This window comes from Anoplopoma fimbria, chromosome 3 (genome assembly GCF_027596085.1).
Source record: "Anoplopoma fimbria isolate UVic2021 breed Golden Eagle Sablefish chromosome 3, Afim_UVic_2022, whole genome shotgun sequence".
Taxonomy (NCBI): domain Eukaryota; kingdom Metazoa; phylum Chordata; class Actinopteri; order Perciformes; family Anoplopomatidae; genus Anoplopoma; species Anoplopoma fimbria.
Window position 1 is genome coordinate 24300273 of NC_072451.1, and position 23978 is coordinate 24324250.

General features: G+C 41.7%; 1 protein-coding gene across 1 annotated transcript in view; it reads left to right on the forward strand.

Annotated features, from left to right (window-relative positions):
- The window catches only part of LOC129089347 (receptor-type tyrosine-protein phosphatase S-like), a 47451-nt gene that overhangs the window by 12585 nt on the left and 10888 nt on the right, over nucleotides 1-23978 (forward strand). Inside the window, exons 7-22 of the mRNA XM_054596760.1 lie at nucleotides 4852-4962; nucleotides 10365-10634; nucleotides 11287-11666; nucleotides 13429-13630; nucleotides 14878-15014; nucleotides 15253-15397; nucleotides 17427-17744; nucleotides 17880-18073; nucleotides 18464-18581; nucleotides 18787-19449; nucleotides 20134-20228; nucleotides 21040-21293; nucleotides 21535-21622; nucleotides 21828-22046; nucleotides 22720-22877; nucleotides 23842-23957. Of these exons, the coding sequence (XP_054452735.1) occupies nucleotides 4852-4962; nucleotides 10365-10634; nucleotides 11287-11666; nucleotides 13429-13630; nucleotides 14878-15014; nucleotides 15253-15397; nucleotides 17427-17744; nucleotides 17880-18073; nucleotides 18464-18581; nucleotides 18787-19449; nucleotides 20134-20228; nucleotides 21040-21293; nucleotides 21535-21622; nucleotides 21828-22046; nucleotides 22720-22877; nucleotides 23842-23957 (3468 nt within the window). The remainder of the gene's footprint in view (nucleotides 1-4851; nucleotides 4963-10364; nucleotides 10635-11286; nucleotides 11667-13428; nucleotides 13631-14877; nucleotides 15015-15252; nucleotides 15398-17426; nucleotides 17745-17879; nucleotides 18074-18463; nucleotides 18582-18786; nucleotides 19450-20133; nucleotides 20229-21039; nucleotides 21294-21534; nucleotides 21623-21827; nucleotides 22047-22719; nucleotides 22878-23841; nucleotides 23958-23978) is intronic.

Genomic DNA, 23978 nt, shown 5'->3' on the forward strand with positions numbered 1-23978 from the left:
AAGATCAAACTGTTGGGCTTAGAGTAACTGTATGTAGTCAGCTAGTTTACCAAACATGCTTATGTATGAAGCTTTCTTTAGTAAACACACTTTTTAATCCATTTTTTACACTTTGGTTCTGCTGATTTTGAGAGAATCGCCTTTACTAAACCGCATCGACATGGGGAGAGATCCAAAGCATGTCACACCTGCCATGTCTAGTTACGGTTGCTATGGTACCGTATGCTGATTGGAAATCAGCATTTGGAGGAAGAGTTTAATGAACGGCCATCGTAGTGTTGCAGGTCGGCTGTTTTCTGTGCTGCGACCAGTTTTAGCTCCTACACCCATTCCTCGTAGGATTTCCAGCATACCCACTGATGTGTAAAAATGGATACTCACCACTTTGATTTACAGGGTACCGAAAGTGGAATTGCTTCTGTGTAAAATGCTCTGCAGTAGGTGTGGGTGGAATTTATCTACCAGTCTTGCTACTGCATCGATGCAGGTGAAACAATAGATACACACAAAAAAATACTTTTACAGCTGCAGTATGTCCAGTAGAAATTTCACGCCAGAGGAAGCAGTGTGGTGATCCATAATTATGATAAACACTATGGAAATGTTTCTCTATTCTCTACTTATAAGTTATGAAAAAGCGTTGGTGGCCTTGGAGCTAACAAAGAACCTCTCGAAAACCTCTCCATGCATCTTGAAAACTTTTCCACTATTTTCTCTCAGAGTAAGTGCAGTAATACGATTGGTATACAGTATCTATCATAATAAGTTTCACCTGGTCTGCTCTGAGAGGGTCTCACACAGAGACATGACACTGATTCACGGGTACAGAACGTGAGGCCACGTATCGCATCAATGAAACTTGAGCAAGACAAATGGCACAGTGAGGTTCACTGCAGGGCTTAATAGGATTTCAAATCACCAGAAGCATTGCAAAGCTGAACAACAAAATGTGCTGTATAATGAACCAAACATTGCAGTGCAATGATTTGGAGGAAATCAATTGCACATAAGCAACACAAAATAGCACCGAGATGTGTTATGGATGAAACACTCCTCTAAAATCTGTTTAATGGGGGCACCTTCCAAGCGTCGCCTCTGTTAGAGTGGATGGCTGCCAGCTCTTGTTGGTTCACAGCCAGGGATCTGTTTTGGGACACAATTGTTGTTTTCTCTCTGTCTCTTTCCGTTTCCTTTCTCCGTTTGGTCCTAGAAATGTTTTTATGGCCCATATGGGTCAGGATGAAAAATGATATTGAGAATGACTGCACTCAAAGCCCACAAAAGACAACTCTAAGCCATTTCATAGCCCATAAGTATCCGTCACCTGGGGTGTCCTCCCACTGCAGGTAACTGTCCAAACGGTGGCCATCGGCCCACATGAAACCTGCACACACGTCGCCATCCGGTTTCCTGAGGGTACAAAACATATGGCACAGTATAGCTGAACTTTTCCTGACATCTCTTTACCTAAACCAAGGCAACCATCCATTTTTCCATGCCATCTGCTGCACCAGTTTAGATGTGCGTGAGGAGAACCATGACAAGCTATCTGTCTATCTGTGACAATTGGGACTGAGATCTTGAGAGTTTACCTAAGCACTCAACAGTCTTCATAGACATACACTCTAACAGATGGCATCCAATATGGCCTCCAAGGTTGACTGCCGGGGTAATGGATGGACCTGTCCTGACCGAGGACTGTGATCTGATCAAAGGTTGTGGTTATGGTAACGGTCAGGGTTTAGGTCGCTTTTACCTTAAGCAAAAAGGAAGTGATAAACATATTAAGACACCAATTAGTTTCTTTATATCAACTTTAGAGTAAAAAAACGATATTAAGATATATTTGTTATGATATACATTTGTTCAGGCGTCCCTAAAATTAGGGCCCTGATAAATAGGCAAAGAATCTTTATCGCAACTAATGATTCATTTCATTATCAATTAATCTGCTTATTTCATTAATAGATTATCTGTTAGGTCTGTAGACTGTCAGAAAATTGTTAGTAATGCCTGTCACAATTTTTCCAGCCTAAGTGTCATCCTCAAATTTCATATTTGCACAGTTTCAAACCTAAATATGTTCAATTTATCGTCATAGTAAATAATCAAATTTGAGAAGTCTTTAAATAATGAACTGGTTAATCACAAAATTGATCCAGATATTTACTTTTCTGTCCAGCCCTTAATGGACTCATAGTTTCAGGTCTAAATTAATTACACTGTATACTCAAAAACTAACTTCCTTTAACAAATATTGTCTTAAATGTTTTTGTGCTTACCTCCCAACAGTTTGCTTTTAAAATATGTTCAGTAAACTGTGTTGTGGTAAAAACAGCGCCCGTCTGTCTTGATTGTTGGTCAATGTCCCATCCAAGTTAAAGTTAAAGTCTCAACTCGTGGGAGACGGTAGTCCAGGTGATCTGTTTGACCTAGATGTTCTGCCAGAGCTATCAGGTTAGCCGTATCTGTTGTCATCTGATCGGCTGAGTCTCAGCCAAGCGGACATTATACACCATCTGCAATTTCACATCAGCTCAATTTACTGAAGTCACATCTCATTCTAGGTCCGTCAGCAGCTTCCCGGCTTACTAACAAACTGCTCCCTCTTCTTCTCTGTTATCTTTTTTTTACAGCTTTTTTCCCCCACTTTTCCACACTGTCATTATGTTCATCCATTGCCAGTTATCCGTCTGCGCTCTTTGTTTATGTATATATGTTGTGACCTTTAAACACGCATATATACTGAACACCTGTCTATCTCCATGAATGGTAACAACATGTTTTGCAAAAAGAAGATTTCAATCGCCCATTTTAAAATTTGTGCTGATGGTTAGCCGTATGAGCTGCTTCCAGCTGTCAGATGAGTTCTTGTTTGCAGAGCTCCACCTGTCCAGCTCTATCTCTCCTCCGCTCCGTCTTTCCCTGGCTTCTCCTTCTGCCGCTACCTATTTCATGAGAGGAGGCTCGGCTTGCAGTGCAGATAATTTATTCCTGTTTATCTCCCAACTCTGCCCCGTACCGCGGGGAAATGAGAGATGGAAAAATAGAGAGAAAGAGGAGGGCACAAGCTGTTTTCCTTTCATGTAACTGCAGAAGACAGAAGCAAATGGATGACAGCTTCAGCTAGCAGGGCCTCAGCTCGTTAAACACACTCAAGCACACAGTGGTGCCCTCGCTGTGTTTAACAAGTCAAACATTCACTCCTCTGAGAATCCCAAATTGTGTTGTTTAAAATTCTGCATATACTGATCAGCTATTGTGTAAACTGTGGTTAACTGTGACACAACACACACACACACACACACACACACACACACACACACACACACACACACACACACACACACACACACACACACACACACACACACTGTTTATCCCTGTGGAACCTTTTAGTGCCTAACTGGCCGGGTTTTTAAGATTTAATAATTAAAAGGTTTTCTCGCCAGCAGGAAAATAACACACCATATGTATGTGTCTGCAGTGAACTAGAAAGTAAATTAGCTTAAGTATTAAATTTAATTTTGAGGGACTACTGCTTTCCTTGAGGGCTGCAACTAGTGATTCTTTATTATCTTTTATTATCTATCTTTTATCTTGTTTTGCCTGACCAACAGTCCAAAACCCAAATATGCTGTTATGATCATGATTAAAGCTGAGAAAAGCAACAAATCCTTAATCATTTTAATAATGATAAATATTAATGCACTTATATAATATATATTAAAAAATCATGCATTTTCGAAAGGATTATTCATTCTCATTAAAGCCACATTTTTTTTGTGAAACTTCTGCACTTTATTGTAACTCATAAAACAGGACTTTTGTATTGGAGTATTTGTAAGTTCTTTCACCATCACCGTGTATATATGTGTATGTGAAAGGTCAGAGCATACATCTTCTGTTTCTCTGTTTATCTCCATACATCTCTCACAAGCCAGATCCCTTTTATCAGTCTCACAGACGATCTGATACAAAACACTGGGCTTTGTATCAGACTCAAACTGACTGTGTGTGTGTGTGTGTGTCTCATGTGCGTTTTGAGTTGTGTCTTTTTCATATCCTGCAGCAGAGTGTAATCCATGGTTTTGTGCTTGCTCCTCAGGCTCCATGTCAAAGTCAGTTTCAGATGAGATGAATGTGACAGAGCAGGCTGAAAGAGCAAAAAAAATCGCTGCTGATAATTCAAAAGGCCTTTAGCACCAAAAAAATGACAAAAGTAAGAATAGCACCCTGTGAAACAAAAGAATACCTGACGAGCAGTGTGTGTCATTATAGCACGTTTAGGGAGACACTGTTTACCACGATGGGATCAGGGTAGGAGGATAACAATTGAGGAAGTAAAAGAAACAAGTTGAGGAGTTAAAGAGCATCGTCGGGTTGTTGCCGTGGGGTAAAGCTTGCCAAGATAGAAACAGGCTTTTTTCATAGCAGCAGTGAGCCTGCTGTAGGAGAGGAACCACTAGCTTGTAAAGCGGTGTGCAACAAAAGGTCCTTCAAGTGTCATCTTAGTTTATGAAAAGTCAAACTTTTTGGAAGGAATTTCAGCTTTTTCTTTTTTTGTGTTCCCGTGCACAGAAAGAGAAAATACATGGTTCTCTAAAAAATACAACTACTGGTATATGAGAGCACGGCCCACTCAGACGCGGCCTCACGGATATAACAACAAAGCAGGCTTTATTGGATCTTGAAGCAATAGAAGTGAGGATACCCTGGAGTCCAAATAAAACAGAAACAGAGAAGCACAGAAGCAAAGAAAGACTGATAGTGGCAGAAACATTTTCTACAAACTCGACTGAACATCTTTATTCCTTTCTCTCTCTCTCTCTGTCACTTTCTGTCTTGCAGGAGCGCTACAGATTGAGAACAGCGAGGAAACAGACCAAGGGAAGTATGAGTGTGTGGCCACCAACTCTCAAGGCGTGCGCTACTCCTCCCCTGCCAATCTGTATGTGCGAGGTAGGACCTGAACCCAGAAAACGCACAAGCACATGCACACACATGCACAGACAAACACACAGAAATCACTATTATAAAGTCGCTCTTGGTATAGATAAAGTCTTTTTTTATTTCTGTGCTTTTAAATAAGTATTACTAACTCATCCATTGTCTACAATATATGTTGACCCTGTTGTTTGGTATTTCTCACAATCACCTTTAACAAGTTCACCTTAAACCTTGGTGCGAGCCCTTACACTGGCGTCAAATTGAACATGAAGTTGGGAACACACCTTGGTTTAACTGCATGAAGCGTCACTGATCTGTCTACTAAAACGGCTTCTGTACAAGAGGCAGATTAAGAGCAAAATGTTTCACAAAAGATGCACAGATTTGAATTGAATTGGAAACAATCAGGAAATAGTTTATTCTTAAGGATGTTTACATTAATGGCATCATTTTGCACCCACATGATCCCTGTTTAACTGATTCTAGCCTCTGGACTGTGGGTGCTGATGTATCTCTGGTTTATGGCTGAAAGACCACGACCAATGTTGAGATTAATAAATTGCAGTTTATATGTTAAGTGGGATATCGGAGGAGTGTGTATGCGATGTGTGTGTGTTGGTGAGTGTGTGTGATGCAGTGGAGTGAGTGGCTTTGCGCTGGCCGTTTTTATTCTCTCTGTGTTTCCCCGTTCTCTCTCTCCCCCCCTCACGTCATTGTGTTCTGCATCAACCCCCTCTCATCCCTCAGAGCTTCGAGAAGGTTGGTGTGCTCTTTCTTTTCTTTTGTTACTCCTTTGTTTCAGAAAGCTTCACTTATTGAAACAGAGAGAAACAAAAAAGAAAAAAAAAAACGTTTAAAGGACACCGGTGTAGATTTGAAGTGAAATGATATTGTCTCAAAAAATGAAGAGAGTTGATTTCTCTAAAGCTGCTACGATGATGAAGTGGTCTGCCTACGCAGCCGAGTGCATTGACTGCATTGTGAGGCCTTGTGTGCAGAAACCCTTGGTATTGCCTTCACTCCCCAATCAATGTTTTCTGCATGGTATGATCTTGTTGTCATGGAGACCCAAGAATTGGAAGATTAAAAAGAGGCGATGTTTGCATGGAAGGAGTGAGAGAGAAAGAGAAAGGAGCACCGCTTGCATGTCTGTTGACTGACGGACTGACACAAGAGCATGGCACAGTGTGTGTGTTCACGCCTATTGATATGCTTGGATTGTATTATTGCACTTGCTGTCCTGTCATGTCTTGCTAGTGTCTCTTCTTTTGTATCATCATGTGTAAAGTTGTGTATCAGCTCTCATGTCATCACATCTGCTCCAATTCTGCACTTGTTGCATTTGATGAAAATCTTGCACTGGCAGTCACGCTTGTACATGCCCTTCTGTGTTGGCGCTATATGTGATGTTCAGGTTTATAGGAGAAACACCAGTTATTTGGCCGGATTCACTCCTTAAACTCAAGATTGAAAACCATCACATCACCTGTGTTTGGAAGCAACTAAATATATTTACTCAAGTACTGTACTTAAGAACAGATTTGAGATACCTGTGCATTATTTGAGAATAATGCTTGTTTGAATACTGTTTACATCACTACATTTATTTATCAGCTATAGTTACAGGTTACTTAAAAAATTTACATTTTACATACAAAGAATAGGATGACCTTATAAATGATGATGCATTGTTATAATTAATCTACCCAACAGTATTTAAATAGTTCAAATTAGCTTCACCTCGTCCAATAACAACAGTGAACTACTTTAGATACTCTACATAAATGTTTGGAGAGATGTAATAACACATTCTTCTCTTTCAAATTTTAAGTTTAGCAAAGAAATCAGCTCTATCTCAATTAAATTCAATCTTTAATGCAGCGCTACTTGATCTGGTATGACCAGTGGCTTTTTTGCGGCTAATGTTCACTAGCTTTAGCACACATTAGCTAGATATTGCTATGTCCCTGACATTACTGAGTAAGTGCTCAGATTTTATTACTCTTTCCTACTTATGCTACTGTTGCCTTAGAGTTTAGCATTTTGCTTAAGCTTCTAACTGCCACTTCTGGCAAAAGTTCAGCAAAAATGAAAAAGTGTCAATTTAAGTACATTTTGCTAAAAGACATGTAGTTTTTAAGTCATGCAGGACTTTTACTTATAATTGTATGGTATTTACTTATGTAAAGGATCTGAATACTGCACATCTTCTAGATTCATAGTCACACTAAACTCACAGTTTATTTACGGGTTTAACTCTACCATTATACAGACTGCTCTGTTTCTCTGGCTGTTGCTATCTTCCCCAAACACTCCGATATGCCTCTATTGACTGACATTTTAAAATGAATCATATCCATTCACATTTTTAGATATCGAAGGGATATTAATGATTCCCTCTTATTACAGTGGATAATAAAAGCAGTGTCCTTGAGACTGACTGGATGGTGCTGCGTAAATGTCAGCTCAGTGACGGAGCTGAACGGGTATACAGTAGTGCTGAGCGGTAATCCTTATGGCTGTGCCAAGGTCTCCCCAGCCTGTAGCCTCCAGACTCCCTGCAGAGGACGGGACTAATGATAGCCCAGCTAATAAAGATTGAAACTCCTGGCTCTCGCAAACTGTATAGAAATGGAAGGGAATCGTGTGACCCTGCTCGATTAACTTAAAGCTAGAGGCTCTGTGAGCATGTGAAGGATTATCCCTTGTTATGAGCTCCCTTTATTGTAAAGTACTCGGCGAAGTCTCTGCAGTGGATTCGTCTTAGAAATACTGCTGAGTCCGTGTTTCAGACTACTAAACGATCATCTTGAGACTTCACCTTCATCCTGTTGTTGCTCATATTACCAAACTAATCCATAAGCCTAATTAATTGTCTTTTTAATTGTTGTTTTATTTTGCCATATTGATAAGTGTAAAATAACTGAAGGAATGAAACTGTGATAGTGTTGTGTGATGCTGCATTGCACCTGCTGTGTTTGTATTGTGCATGGAGCTGTCATGGGTGCAGTCTTACTGTCCGTCTGTCTGTTTGTCTGTCTGTCTGTCTGTCTGTCTCCAGCATGCTCAGATGAGGAGATGCCTGCCTAATCATGTCTGTTTTCTAACAGATCTACCTGTTTTTGTCTCTTTGTCTCTTTCTTGTCTTCAACTACTGTATCCAATTCTGGGTATCTTCCAATATTTTTTTTTTACAAGTATTCCAAATGCTTTGCAATTTATCGTCATTTATGAAGTAATAGTGACGTCACGGCAACTTTTTTATTTTTTTCAATTTGTTAAAATCATGCAAAAATGTTAACTTCTATCCAATTGTCTCTAGTTTCTTTGAGTAGGGGGATGTGGCCCATGAAGATGAAGTAATGATGTTACACATTAAGGAGTGGAGGTTATGCAGCAATATACCCATATTTATTTATTTATTTATTTACTTTTTTATTTCTTATATTCTATAATTATTAGAATTACTGCTGGTAGATCCAAGTCATCTAAAACACTCATTATTTTGCTACTGTAACTTTTTATTTTGTTATATCTTTTATGTTTAGTCATTTCACACACTTTTAGAGCATTTTCTGCTTCTCATGTTCATGTTTTATTATACATTTAAGCTTCATAGTGTTGAGTTTAGCTTTAGGACAATGTTTCTGCTCTTTGTCTGCCTTCCCTCTCATTCTCTCCTTTCATGCAGAGATGTTTGTCCGTTACTCTCTCTGTTTTCTTTCTGTTTCCTGTGTTGTGACCCTCTTCTTCTTCTGTTCCTTCAACATCTGATCTCTACTAGTCTTTTCTCTTACTTTTGAAGCACCTACGTTCTGAATGGGCCTGACTCTGGTATATAGCCGTGTTTTTAAATAGATCCATGTGTTTTCTTCTTCCTCGCTCCTCTCTTCTTCCCCCCTATTTCCCTCCTTCCCCTTAAACCCTCTTCTAATCCTCTCTTTATCCCCACTTCCCTGTCATTTCCCCTCCTTTCCCTCCCCCCTTTTTTTCTCTTCTTCTGCATTCTGTCTGCAACCTGATGTGTAGGAGCGACAGACACATGTACATAAGTTTATTAACTTATAAACATGCACATACTACCTCACATATCTCTCTTTTTGCTCGCACTCGTTCTTTCCTGTTCTGCCTCTTTCATGCTGTCTTGATGTTCTTTACTTAATGTGTCCAATGATCACTCTGTAATTGCCACAACACCCTATTAGAACCCTTGATTCACTCCTGTCCGCATTTTCAATTCATTTGACTACACACTGTATCAGTTATGAATCCTATGTATTGTACAGTATCTTGTTGTACAATGTGGCTGTCCTTTGCTACATTGCCTGTCATTGTCTGGAAGAGAAGCAGAGCTGCCTCTATCTTTCTGTCTCTCTCTCTCTCTCTCTCTCTCTCTCTCTCTCTCAACTTCCTCTCTCCCTCTGTCTATCTCTCCGGTGTCTCTGCTCTTGTCTCGCTTATCTCTGTCTCCCTCTCTTCAGTTCTTCGTTCTCTTCTTTGTGTTTCTCCACCATTTTATCCCTCTTGAGTCGCCCAGGCATGCAAGTGACCTATGAGTTCAGTCTCTCGATGCATCTCTCCCTAATATATGGTCAACCAAGCTCATACAGATCCAGTATTGGATATAGCTTGCCACTTTACTTGTACTTCTTATGGGGACACAAATAGCTGGCAGGGCCTATTGATCGGCCACTATGATGCATACTGGCTCTAAAAACAGCCCATCAAGAGCGGAAGCACCTCAAGGCACAGAAATCTCAATGAAGTAAAGTTTCTCACTGGCATTTCTGGTAAAGTATAACATGATTAGTCATTGCTTGGAGGGGGAAATGCAATAATAATACGTCTATATTCATAAACCTCAATTTGAATGTCTTATTTTTCTGCCTAAATGAATAATAACCAATAAGAAAAACATTTGTTATTTAAAAAGAGAAACTGACTATAGGTGTCATGTCCTGGTTGAAATGGTACTCAAGAGTTTGTCACTATATCATTTTGAGTAGGCAGCTCACTGAATGGTTGAGCTCAACACAAGATTTGTGTCTTTCTGTTGGAATCATCAGTATCATAAAGTAATTGGGACTAAACTTGAAATATCCCTTTGTAATTTTCTGTAAAAACCCTGAAGTTCATTCTCCCCCTTCCTGTTACCTCTCCTCTCTTTCCTCTCTCTTGTTCTTTTCTTTTTATCTCTCTCTTGCTCTCACTTTCTCAATCTCAATCTTGTTCTCTGCCTCGCTCTTCCCCTCTCTCTTTCTTTCTGATTCTCTCCCTCACTCCTCCTCCCCCCCTTCCTTCTTTTTCTCAACCTTTCTTCTCCTCAATCCCTTCCCGACCTTTTTCGTCCCCCACCTTACTCCTAAACCCCCTCACCCCCCTTGCTCTCTTCCCTGACTCTCCTCCTTTCCCAGTGCGCCGTGTGCCCCCTCGTTTCTCCATCCTCCCTTCTAACCACGAGATCATGCCGGGAGGGAGTGTCAACATCACCTGCGTGGCCGTGGGTTCGCCCATGCCCTACGTCAAGTGGATGCTGGGCCCCGAGGACCTGACCCCAGAGGATGAAATGCCGATTGGACGGAACGTGCTGGAGCTCAACGGTGTCCGGGAGTCCGCGAACTACACCTGTGTGGCCATGAGCAGCCTGGGCATCATCGAGGCCACCGCTCAGGTCTTAGTCAAGAGTAAGAGACTCTCAAATTAAATCATTAATCATTTTGGCTCCCAGAGAGAGAAAACGGTGTGGAAGAGTGCCTAAGTTGTTGATCTAATAAAGGATGGATCCAGTTTGATTGGGTTTCCTCTACATTTAATTAAAAAATATGTGTATGTCAGGAGAATTGGATACTCCAGGATGATAACGTTACATTTGACAGCTGTAAAGCTCATTGGTGCCACACTTTAACAAAAAATTCTACTTATTAAATATGATTAAGGCAGCCTCATTATTGTGCTTTTTTCACCAGGCCATTTAATATACCATCCTTGAACAAAAACAGTTACCAAATGAATGTACTATCATGTTAATAGTGTATCCTTCAAATTGTCATTTAATTAGATTCAACTTTATTGTCATTGCACACACTGAGTACTTGACTAAAATGCAGTCTAGCATCTCATTAGTGTAAACAGTACAGTGCAAAATGTATTTGGTGGTACACAAAGTATAGAACAGAAGAGATGTCAATGTGATATGTACAAATAGATACAACAATGTACAACATGTACAATATGAATGAATATACTAGTAACACATGTACAGAATGGACAAAAAACAATCAATAGTACTTAGTAAGTAATATAATTATCTTCCTCTCCCCTCTCTCTAATCCTCAGCTTTGCCAAAGCCTCCCGGCACACCCATTGTCACAGAGACCACCGCCACCAGTGTGACCATCACCTGGGACTCGGGTAACCCAGACCCTGTCTCCTACTACATCATCCAGTACAGAGCCAAAGGGCCAGACAGCAAGTACGAGACGGTGGACAGCATCACCACCACCCGCTACAGCATCGGGGGACTGTACCCCAACACAGAGTATGAAATCAGAGTGTCGGCCTTCAATAGCATCGGCCAGGGCCCCCCCTCTACACGTGTGGAGGCCCGCACAGGGGAGCAGGCCCCGGCCAGCCCTCCCCGAAACGTCCAGGCCCATATTATATCTCAGAACACGGTGATGGTCCGCTGGGAGGAGCCGGAGGAACCCAATGGACAGGTGGGACGAGGACCGAAACTTTTACTTTTTTGATTTGTTATCAGTAGAAGAAAATCTACATTTTACATTTACTTTTATTCTTTTCTTCCTGCAAAACGTTCTAAATATTTTGGTAAATGTCTGCTGAAAAATCTCTGTTCTGTATAACAAAAGCAGAGTTGATTTGATGTGACATATTCCAGTCTCTACATCCAGAGTCTCAGATACTGTCTTATTTAGTTGAAACTAAAACATTTAAAAGAAACACACACACAGACTTTAAAGAAAATAAACCATAAATAAATCATACCCTCTGCCATTTCACTTTAAGGGGAACTACGCCCATTTTCAAATAATCATACATATTATTCATATGCTCTTAGACAATCCAAACATATTAGTAAACATAAACAACTCTCTCCCAAAGCCAAAAACTGTGCTAAAAACTGTAGTGTTCACTTCTTTGCAAGTCGTTAGTCGATAATACTTAGTCTGCTTTCACAAGCGTCTATAGAGTAGCTAAATCAATTACCACAGCGCCGTTATCGAAGAGGATTAAAATGTGACTTTTTAAGACATTTTATGACCTTAAATTCTGAAAATCAAGACAATTTAAGGTCTGTGGTGATGGTGTTAGAAGAGACAGAAGTAGTGTTGTAAGCTAATGAATGCTCTCAAGACTTCAAATGAATGAGGAATAAATAGAAATAGAAATGGTATCCGGGTACAATGGATGGCAACACTAATTATCTGGTTTATGGCTTTGAGAGAGAGAGAGTAGCTCATGTTCACAAATATTGATTGAACTTTCTAGGCCATGGAAATAACATATTGGAATTTTTTAGTGCATATACAAAACTCATTCATCCATTTCTTTACATTTTTACTTAAAATGTAACTCAACTGTTCATGTCCTTCATGTGTTTTATTTTTTATGCCATCAATTGCTCTTTGGGGACATATAAAGAATGATTGATTAAAAGCAAACATTCTAGTCTTTTAAAACTGAATCACTTGCTATGGGCTGATAACAATTTAAAATCACACAAAGGCCCACACAAGGTTAAAACGATAAGGCCCTAATAAAAGTCACCATTGAGAGCTATTAGAGTGTGCTGGTTCATGTCCTTTGCAGGGATTGTGTCTTGCCAGAGATTTCCCTCCTGTAACTCCCTTGCTACCTTCCCCACCCTCCAAAGAAAGAAAATGTAATTGGACTGCCCGCTCTAAGTTAAGAGCAGTCCCTCTTGAGGCTTATTTCCTTTTCTATCCTACCTAACTGTATAGTAGGTTCATCAAAATGCAAGACAGAATAGATTATGGGGATTATAGATATTAAAGAGCAATAACAGGAGAGGTGGTAGAGGTTGAGGGTAAGGGCGATGGCATGGCAGCAGGATTAAATATACTAGGGGAGGTGATTAAATATCACGCACTACAATATGAGGGCTGGTCTAAAAAGTGGTGTTAGAGTGAGATTTGTTTATCAGGGTCACTGCACAACAGCTCCAGATGTGAAGACATCACCTTGTGAAAGTGACTTCAGATAAACACATAACCAAGAAATCCACAGGACCATCTGGACTAGAGTACGAAATATTTTCTAGGTGATGACCTTAGCTGTGATAAACTCTGTTTGTGTATGAAAGATGGTATAATGGATTACCATGGGGGGAAGATCACCTAATACAGCCCGGTCATTGTTGACCTTAAAATCCACTCCCAATCCATAAACTGGTTCTTCATCTTGTAGCCTTCCTTTCTTTCTGCTCCTCTGTTGTAGGTCAAAGGCTACCGTGTGTACTACACCATGGACCCGTCCCGGCCCATGAATGAGTGGCAGATCCATAACGTCCAGGACAGCGTGATCACCACCATTCAGAACCTGGTAACCTCGGAGACCTACACCATCCAGGTCCTAGCTTTCACCTCTGTAGGGGACGGACCCTTTTCAGACCCCGTCCATGTCAAAGTCATGCCTGGAGGTCAGTGTGTGTGTATTTGTGTGTTCGTGCAAAACATAGCCATCGGTAGATGTTTGTGCATGCTAAGTAGTGATCGTCATTTATTCATGTGCACGAGTGATGGTTGTCTTTCAGATGAGCACATGCAACAGAGCACAAATGGCTCATTATTTGTGTGTGTGTGTGCAGGTACACAAAGTTAAGTCGTTTTTTCAAGTGTTTTATGTAGAGTTTTTAAGGCCATCCACTGCAAGCTATATGCAAATAAGCTTGACCTCTCAGGAAATATGACTTCTTCAGAATTCCACATGCTGGGACTGAACCGCAGAGACTTCTGAAAAGGAAACAGGGATTAGCTCTGTGCTGCTCATGTCACTGTGACAGCTGCTGTGAAGTCGCAGGTTTTGTGTGATGGGAGGGACAAAGAGATGATTACTCTGATGGTATTACTGGTTTAAATTTGTGCAGAGCCTGAGCTCCTACTACGCCATCAGATGTCTCCTAAAAGCTTACCGTTTTCCAGCACAAAAAGGATTGAGATAACATAAAAACTGCACAAAATACAAGTGTTTTGTAGGTTTATGCGAGTACATTGTGACATTTAGAGTTAGTACATCTTTTTCATTCCGCTATGACTTCATATTGCCTGAAAAATAAGATCAGGTTAAAATGGAAGGATTTCCAACTTTCTTTCCAAAATGTCTTTGTAACATTAAGTAATTCTGACTTAATAAGCAGCAATTACAGCCATCCTTATAAATTAATTATAATTTAACACTCAAAAACAAACGCTCCCACACAGTCCTGTTTCATCAGATTTGATTGACATTGGCATTTCCGTGGCAGCATAATTTCCATTCTTATATAAATTGTATTAACAAAAATACACTTAATTTATATTTTATTTATCCAAACACAGTGACAAAGTGATTTACAATAAAAAAACAAGACTAAAAGGAAGTTTAAGAATAATTTTGTCAGCACAATGAAAACGTGTCAAAAAATAAAATAAAAGAAGTGAGTTTAAGAAGTGATATAATAGATAATTGCTAATAATTTAATATATATGAAATAATCAGTATCATTCCTACTTTGTAAGATATATATAATATATTATTTATATAGAATCCCATCACATAGTAAAATGCTGTTTGAGTAAAGAAGTTTTCAGGACCTTGAACTACAAAAGGAGAATGCACAAGAATGTGGAAGAAAACTGAATTTATTAAGATAAAGACTGACTGACATTTTGGTCCTGTCCCTTTCAGTCCCAGGCCAGCCAGGGAAGTTTAAAGTGGGTAAGGTGGCAGACACCAGCATTGAGCTGACCTGGGAACCCGCTTACACAAAGGAGGGCATTGTCAACTATGAGCTGCTCTACAAACCTGTCAAGTATGGCAGCTTGGTAAGACCTCTTACTCTTCTCTTACTCTCTTTCTATGAACCTGTCTGCTGGGTGGATTTCTTAACTAGACAGAGGGATGAGAGGACAGATAAAAGGATGACGTTTAAAAGATTAACCCAAGTGTCCAGTGCCACTGTGTCTGCTGGTGCCAGTCTCATTTATTTAATGATTTCTTTTTCACTCCCCTCATTTCACCTCTCATCCCTTGTCCTCTGCTCTTCTTTCTTCTCTCTCACAGGAGAAGCTGACCTTCGGGCCGAGGAATTCTTACACAGTGGAGGGTCTCAAAGCGAACACAGAGTACTCCTTCTCCCTGGCCGCCATCTCAAACAAAGGCATCGGAGCTTTCACCAACGAACTGGTGCAGAGGACGTCACAAGCCAGTACGTCTTAATTCCACTGGGTTCATATTCTGTACCTGCAGGAACTCACCGATGCCACAGATTTAAATTGCATTGTGTTTCAGTCTTGTACACAAATCTCATGCAAAAATCTGTCCTCTAAACAAACACTCACACACGCACACACACAGGTCAAAGAACATCAGCTCCTGACCCGGTAAAACCTGGGATCTGTTTTCACAACTCTCCATCTATCTCATTTCCCATCCCATCTGTCCAACCCGACCTCCCATCCATCCATCTATGTTTGACTGTGCCTTTCTTCCTCCGCTCAGCCTTTCGCTTTCTTACACAACCACGACATCATGACAGATGGAGATGGAGCACCGATTAATGTTTCAGTCTTGCTTTTCTTCACCCTCCTTTCACTTTTTCCCAATCTATCAGTGTCTAATGTCTTTGAAAGAGCGAAAATGCCTGCCACTTATTGGCTAGTAGCCAGTGGTGAGCAGCATTAAAGGATGGTGGTTGGCCAGCTGTGTTGACAGGTAAGTGTCAGTCTATGTCTTTGATTCTCTTCCTTGTCAAATTTTCGCTATTTCTTTTGTCTGCATAATCACTGGCAGTCAGTTAAGTTCCACTATATTGCTCCGACGTATTGAGTCAACTCAAATCTGCAAAAAAGAAGAAAATGCTGAGATAATGGAGAAAATGGTGCAAGGAAGAGAATCGATTAAGTAGTCGTGGTCGGGGAAAAAGCAGGTCCTGCAGTTTATGGGGCTCTACTGTAACGCTATAGTGGTAAGTTTTTGTCAAGTAATCTTAATAGCTCAACAGACACAAAGATTCATACTGTGTATTCACATTCATATCACTTTTTTAGAACCAAGTACAAAATGTGCTGAAGAATTTAAGCTGGTCTCCTTTCACTCTTTACTTCCAAAAAGAAATGGGGGGTGGTTCAGGAAGGAGAAGGTGCCAGATAAACAGACTATTTCATGCAGCAGAATTCATTTCCCTGGGAGGTTATGTGCGCTTTGTTATCGCCAAGCTTTGGTGCACATCTAGATTGTCCCCCGAGGCCAACAGAACAGTGGCTGTACGGCTGAGTGGATAGATGCTTGAACCTGTCAGCTATGACTATTACACTCCCACACATACACACATGCTATTCACTACCGAGCTCAGACGCCCCGGCCATGTTCGCCGGCGTGTGGTTGTGTGCACGCTCTTTTAGGAACGTCTTATAGGGTGAGTGATACCTACAGTTCAGGGATCTATGGTGATGAAGGTGTGTGATTCTTGGCTTGTTTGTTACAGTAAATATGCAAGCTTTACTTTATTGATTCATTTCTTGTCTGCAATTCTTCATTCTAGCCTGACTTTCAATATCCGTCTGAGTGCCTTTCTCTCCAGGGCTCCTTGTTCTTTTTAAAAAAAATATATTTAACCTGCCTCCTAAATCCTTCCAGCGCTGTGTGAGATCTGTAATAGTTTGTTTTTTCCTCCCTTTGTGAACCCCAAGACCTTCTTGTATTCAGCAGTAGAACGTCTCAGACCACTCTATTATCCCGACCCAAGGATTATGCCACCATGGCGGCTGGTGTTGTGAAATGTGTTTATTTGTCTGTGCTCCTGTGTACTGAGCTGTGCATCCCCGCTTTAGAAAGAAAAACTTGTATCTGTCTTTCATTCATAAATCTTGATCCTTTTATGCCATTTGTATACGGCTCAAGGTTCAAATGTAATCATTGGGTATCGGATGCACATTCTCCTTGGGTGTAATTAAGTTGTCCACTCAGGGTCAATACTCTTGTCTCTGGTTTATTTCTTTAGGCTAACATTATGCTTTTATATTATGTGGTTGCTCTCCTTGTGTGTCTCACTCATGTTTGTCCTGGCGTTATATCGTTCATTTCAGTTTACATTAGTTTCTTATTGTTTCCTTTTTTATCCTCATCTCCTATCCTTTTGCATATTTTTCCCCCCTTTCTTGCTTTTTCAACCCCAATCTCTTGGGTCTCTCCTAAACTTTTTTGCCAATTGCCTTCCTCGCCCCTTGTCCAATCAGAGCCTTCAACTGCCCCCGAGGGTGTGTCCTGCGAGAGTGCTAGCTCCACCTCGTTGAGAATAAGTTGGAAGGAGCCTCCAGTGGAGGGTCAGAATGGTGAATTGGCAGGTTATGAGCTGAGATACCAGAGAGTTTCTGGGGCTGAAGGTGGAAGGCAGGGCCAGGAGATGGAGGGGCTTCCTATCCCGGCCCAGCAGGGGGAGACAGTGTTAGCGGGGCTGGAGAAATGGAGCTGGTACAACATCACCTTGGCTGCCTTCACTGCAGAGGGGTCCGGACCCAACAGCCCTGTTGTGATGTGCAGAACTGATGAGGATGGTAAGAGTGAGAGCCATAGATCAGACTTAAACAGTATTGATCGTTTAGGTGATTATTTACTGGCTAGACTGTTGGTCACTTAATTAACTCTGCATTTGTGTGCATGTGTTTGTGTTTGTGTGTGTGTGCGATTAGTTCCTGGTGCAGCCCCTCGTCAGGTGGATATCCAGCCACTCAACTCATCAGCACTTCGAGTAACTTGGCGGTCAGTGTTGCCACGGTTACGGCAAGGCCAGGTCCGTGGGTACCAAGTTCATTTCGGCCGTGTAGAGAGCGGTGAATCACGAACCCTTCCCCGGATCAAGGACCTCCTATTGGATGAGTCCCAGGTGACGTCATAACCAAATATTTGATCAAAAGATGTTCTTTTATTTTTACATTAAACATCCTCCCTCTCTCCTTTTTGTCCTTTGACTCAATCCTTTTCTCATCTGTCTCTGCTGCCTTCGGGGTGTGTCTCATCTGTGGGATAAGATGGAGGAGGGTGACTCAACTCAATATGTGAGTGCAGACTACCTGTCCCAGCACAATGCATCCAATACATTACACAGAGACAGCTATGAAGTCCTCATTGAGTTTAACCTGATGTTACTCTTTGATTATTTCTCACTGATGCATAACTGTAAATAAAGTAAAAGCAAGGGATCTGTGTTATGTCTCACATAAAAAGGAATGAGTTAGCAGTATTTTATGGTGCTGTTATGTGTTTTCCCCCACAGGAGCTGATTTTAGGAGGTCTGAAAGCAGAGACTTTGTACTCCATCTCAGTGGCAGCATACACCACCAAAGGGGATGGAGCGCACAGCAAAGCCAAACTGGTGCAGACCCTGGGGATTGGTAAGCATATGCCAAGTATACAGTTCAGCGCGCTGGATTGAGTAACTTACTCAAGAATTGATTTTACAGTAAGCTGCACCAGCCAGCAGTAAATAAACAACCAAATCAATTCTAATTCTTCCGCAAGATTTACATGATATATGTTTTTATGATATATATATATACATTACGATTGATTTTCTGCTGCTTACTCTGTTGTTTGCAGTGCCCGGCCCCCCCTCACTTTGGGTGCGCCCAGGATCAGGTCCATCGGTGGTGGTTCGGTGGGCTCCTCCGGTGGAGTGCTCTGAGTCAGGCTCTGATAGCCTAGGGGCCCCAGTGGTAATCCAGGGCTACCGCCTACAGTTTGGCTTGAAGAATACCTCCTTAGACACCACAGTGGATTTCACAAATAGAGAGAAAAACTTCACTGTCAGAAACCTTTCCCCAGGTTCCTCTTACATCTTTGTCTTCTCCGCAAAGAGCCGAGCGGGCTACGGAGATGTAGTGCAGCAGGAAATAACAGTTCCCATCTTCCCACCCTTGGGATACCCCCAAATTACTGACTTTGTTAATGCCACCTGCTGCTCCCTCCAGTTCTCCTGGCTGCCCCCTCCCCCAGAGGAGTGCAACGGTTTCATCACAGAGTACACCATATCTTACAAAGAGGCAACAGGGCCCAAACTCTCCGCTGACCCTGACCCGTCAGCCATACCAGCCCCCACTGCTCCCCCTTGGCTGATCATGTTACCAGAGAGTGAGTCCAGCTACACCATCTTGGGCCTCAATCACAGCACAGCCTACGAGGTGCAGCTAAGAGCCCACAACAAGGCAGGGCCAGGCCCCTTCAGCCCACCTCTGTTGGGCCGAACCCTGGCCTTTGAAACAGGTAGGGCTGGCCTCAGCACCTTTCAGGTTCAGCTTCACCTCTCCGCTCCCTGTACTTTGGATTTCACTCCAAAACCACTAAACTAAATGAAGTCTGAGCCAACTGCAAAGTCTAGGGGAACACGACTACTCCCCCAATCTCCTCCACTCTTTCACTTGTACCTTCATCACCTACCCTTCACCACCAGAGGAAGCAGGCTGAATGTTAATGGATGTTTGCTTCAAGAGCACTGCTTATCACAAAACCTTCAGGTAAAAGTCAATACAGGGCTTGGATACACAGTATCTAATACGGCAGGTAAGTGTTCAGTCTGAATTCAAGGGAAAACCAGCGTCTGGGGCTGTATCTGCAGGTAAGCTTTTTTTATCTGATAGACCTCCACTTCCACCTTTTCCGATGCCTTTTGCTGACATGCTTAAAGTCTAACAAACACAATCTTACACTCTGAGAATGTGGCATGTCACATTCCTGCAGCCGGTCTGTCTGTTATCTGTACTTATTACTCTCGACATCCACTCTCCTCATCACCTGCCCATCCTCCTAACCATCATGTGTTCTTCCCCCAGCAACAAATCTGACTGACGTTTCTTTTACCGGTTTGCAGAAGGACAGCACAGGAGCAGCTGATTTGAATAAAAAAAGTCCCCACATGTGACTCTGTTTTTTTGTTTGTTTGTTTCCCAGATGTGCCGAGGAATTTTTCAGTCAATCTGGCCACTAAGACCAGTGTTCTTCTGACCTGGGAGTTTCCAGAGAGCACCAGCCCCTATCGCTTTACTGTATGTCCACTGGCTCGTGCATGAACATGTGATGTGACTTATGCCTTGTCAATTCTTAAAATAATGTGTGAAATAATACAACATTGAAAGCTACATTTGTCGGATGCTTGATTATAATACTTCACATTATCATAAGTTTCTGTGTTTTTATTTTGCATGGCCCCAACCTGAGTTATACTCCAATCGTCCCCAAGTGGGATTTGGGCTTTATGTAGAATTTCATAAAAAGTTACAGAAACATTTACTATAAATAACAAAATCAAACCACCAGCTCACTAATTGACACGCATTTTTGGGGATGGATTAAATATGATACAACGCATTGATTAATGAGTTTCAGAGGTGCTGGTAGACTGATTTAGTTACCTTTGAAAACCAGGCTAGCTGTTTTCCCCTGTTTGCAGTCTTTATGCTAAGCTAAGTTAGCCAGCTGCTGATGATAGCTTCAAATGTACTGCACAGACATGTGTGAGGTATCAAACTTCTCATCTATCTCTCTTCAAGAAAGGGAATAAGCGTATGTTCCCTAAAATTACTTTTTCTTTCAAATATGGTTTAAAGTGGGGCAGTGGGACAGTGCAACATTGCAATAAACCCTGGAAAACTTCAAAGAACAGAAGAAAATCCTAATTAATTTCCAGGATCATATGATGTTAAAAATAAGTTTTAATTTAGGCAGACTGTCCTCAAAAGGGGGAATAATGTTAAGGAGTTATAGTACAATAGGATATCATCAGCATGCACTATATAAATAGGCATATTTGCCATGTACCTATTGTTCTAACCTCACCTACCCTCTCCCATCCCCAAGGTGGAATATAATCGACAGAAGATGGAGGTGGACGCTCGTCTGAGAAAGGCGGTCATCCCAAACCTTCAGCCTGACACCAGCTACGACTTTAAGATCACTGCTCCGGAGGGAAACATGGGAGGCCTTCGCCACCGCATCTCCGCCAAGACCTCCCCGCCAATCACCATGCGCCGCCCTGAGATTGACCACACCCGTGACACCGAGACCACAGTCACCATAATCCTGCCGTCATTGGAGACTCGTACTCCTGTCAAGTAAGATTGAGTTTTAGATGTTGTTCCCTTTTAATGAAATCCTCGCCATGGTTTTCTTAGACTTCCTGTTCCTGTCTCAGATGATCTCTAAAGGTGTGTGGCATGATGATAACACTACCTGACAGACAAGATGTTAGAATTAAGTGCAACAAGTTGGCGAGGAAAAGTGGGAACAGTTACATGTTTGCTGTTGTATCAGTGCAACCGGTGTCATGTTGTTTGTCCTCCTCTACTCCCGCAGGAATGTGTATGTTGTTGTGGTTCCGCTGCGAAGAGCCCGTGGCGTTATCAGACACCTCAAGAGCCCAGATGAAATGGACCTTGAGGAGGTGAGGACCACAACAATGTGACAGCACCCACTGATGTTTGTGCATGGAAGGAGGAATGGACCTATAAACACACACAATCAAATTGCTTGGAAATCCTTACCCTTTATAATTCCATATCAGTGATTAAACATTAGTCATAGATATTGGAACGTCTCATTTTCTTGTATCTCTGTTACTCTCTTTTTCTCCTCACTCCATCTCTCAGCTGTTAAAAGACATTAGTCCAAAGCAGAGGGATTCCCGGCAGCAGAAGCAGGTGGACCTGCGGCGGGCTTACATAACAGCCCGTTTCACACCTGCCACCCTGCCGGCCTTCTTCACCCTGGGGGACCAGCTGGACTACGGAGGCTTTGAGAACCGAGCTCTAGAGGCGGGGCAGGAGTACGTCTTCTTCATCCTGGCTGAGCTCAACTCCACAACCGGGGTACAAAAGCCACCGTGTCACTTCTCTTTTCTTTCTGTGTTTATAACCACTCCCTTATTGCTCGCTGCCTGTGTTTCTCTGCTGCAGGCTGTCACTATACATTGTAATCAATATGGACTGGCTGCTGAAACAATAAAATGCACGTCAGTCAAAGTGGTGTAAGCAAAAGGCAATAACCTTCGCGTACTTCCATCACCACTGCTAATAAAGAGGGAGTGTAGTACTGTGGCAGTAGGTGAGATATTGCCTTGTGCAGTGCACTGGATTGTGTGTGCATTTGAATTGAAACACGTAAATATAAGACTCGAATTAGGATGGATGACATATAATGTCAGAAGGCTCAGGTACATTCTTGATTTGTTTTCTAAAATGCAAAGACAGATCAAATATTACCTCATACACAGAATCACAGGAACACCCTTTTACTGTAATTCAATCCACTGTTACAGCTCTGCAATAAAGACTATGTTTGCTTTTTTTTTTTACATCGTTACATTTTGAGTCTTGGTAAAATAGCGGTGTATTCACTCTTTTGGAGGCCAGAGTGTGTCAAACTGTTGAAAATAATTTCTGTTTTGATTTAAACAGGTATTTCTAAAAATAGACACACAAAAAAGAAAAACACTTCCAGTGTCTTGTTTTCCTTACTGTGTGCCCGTACGTTTGTTTACAGAAAATGTACGTGGCCAGCCCCTACACAGACCCCGTGATTGCCCCAGTTTCAGAGCCACAGCCCCTCGATGCAGGTGATGGTCTGATATGGGTGGTTGGACCTGTCCTGGCTGTGGTCTTCATCATCTGCATCGTCATCGCTATCCTCCTTTACAAAAAGTGAGTAGGGCAGCTTTGATTTGAACTCTTAATGGATATTTCTCATGGGAAGACTAATAATTCTTCAGACTATCTCTCAATATGTTTTGACTTGGCTGTTTGTGTCTCTGAGTGAGTCAACCCAAGCCAGTATTCATCCTACTAATGATATAAATCTTTAAAATTGGTCACAAACCATGTCATGTTTTAAAAAAGGCTTAATAATTTCCTAAAACAGATGGGAGTAAATACACATTTGTTGCTCTAGTGAGTAGGGAGGTTTTTGGCACCAGTATGGCATATGTGGGATTCACTCACAGTTAACTGCAGTGTCCATGTTCATGGTAATAAAGGAACATACATTTTTTTAATAAGAATAACTTATTTCAGGCCTGGGCTACACAGACAATACTGTATAGTTCTGTAGGATCAATTAATTGTGCTTTGCTCACATTCTGCCAGCAGCTCCCACTTATATTTCTTGTTAAGGGATTGTTTAATGTTCCACTATCCGCCCACAAATGCACAACTTTCAGCCATATATTCATCAAATTTGTTCCAATTCCCCCCAGACAGCTATGAAAAAGTCTGTCCCTGCTATACAGGCCTGTGATATCTGCTGCAAGCTATCAAGCTTTTGAATACTAATGCAAAATATTGATTTTCCTCTCTAACAATCTGTCTGTTTCCTTCCTTTTCTTCCTCTAATTATTCCATCCCTTGCTCTTGTTTCACTGGAAGCAGCAAACCTGACAGGTAAGATTAAACCAATGTCAAGCTCTTTGTTCCTTTTAACCCACAGCAATTACATGATACCAGATGCTGTACAGAGAACATGTACAAAGCTGTAAAACACCATATCGGTTAATGCACTATTTACTCGATTGAAGCAGCTATGCTAATGACGTGTCACTACTAAGTTTGTTTTTTTTCTCCCTGGTTGTTTGCATGTGCTAATTGCTCTTTTGACTCATTGGTGTTTGAGCAGCAAGCGCAAGGACTCTGAACCAGGAACCAAGAGCCTTTTGAGCAACGCAGAGATGATGGCCCATCACCCAACAGACCCTGTGGAGATGAGACGCATTAACTTCCAGACTCCGGGTATGAAGCATGGACCCACAC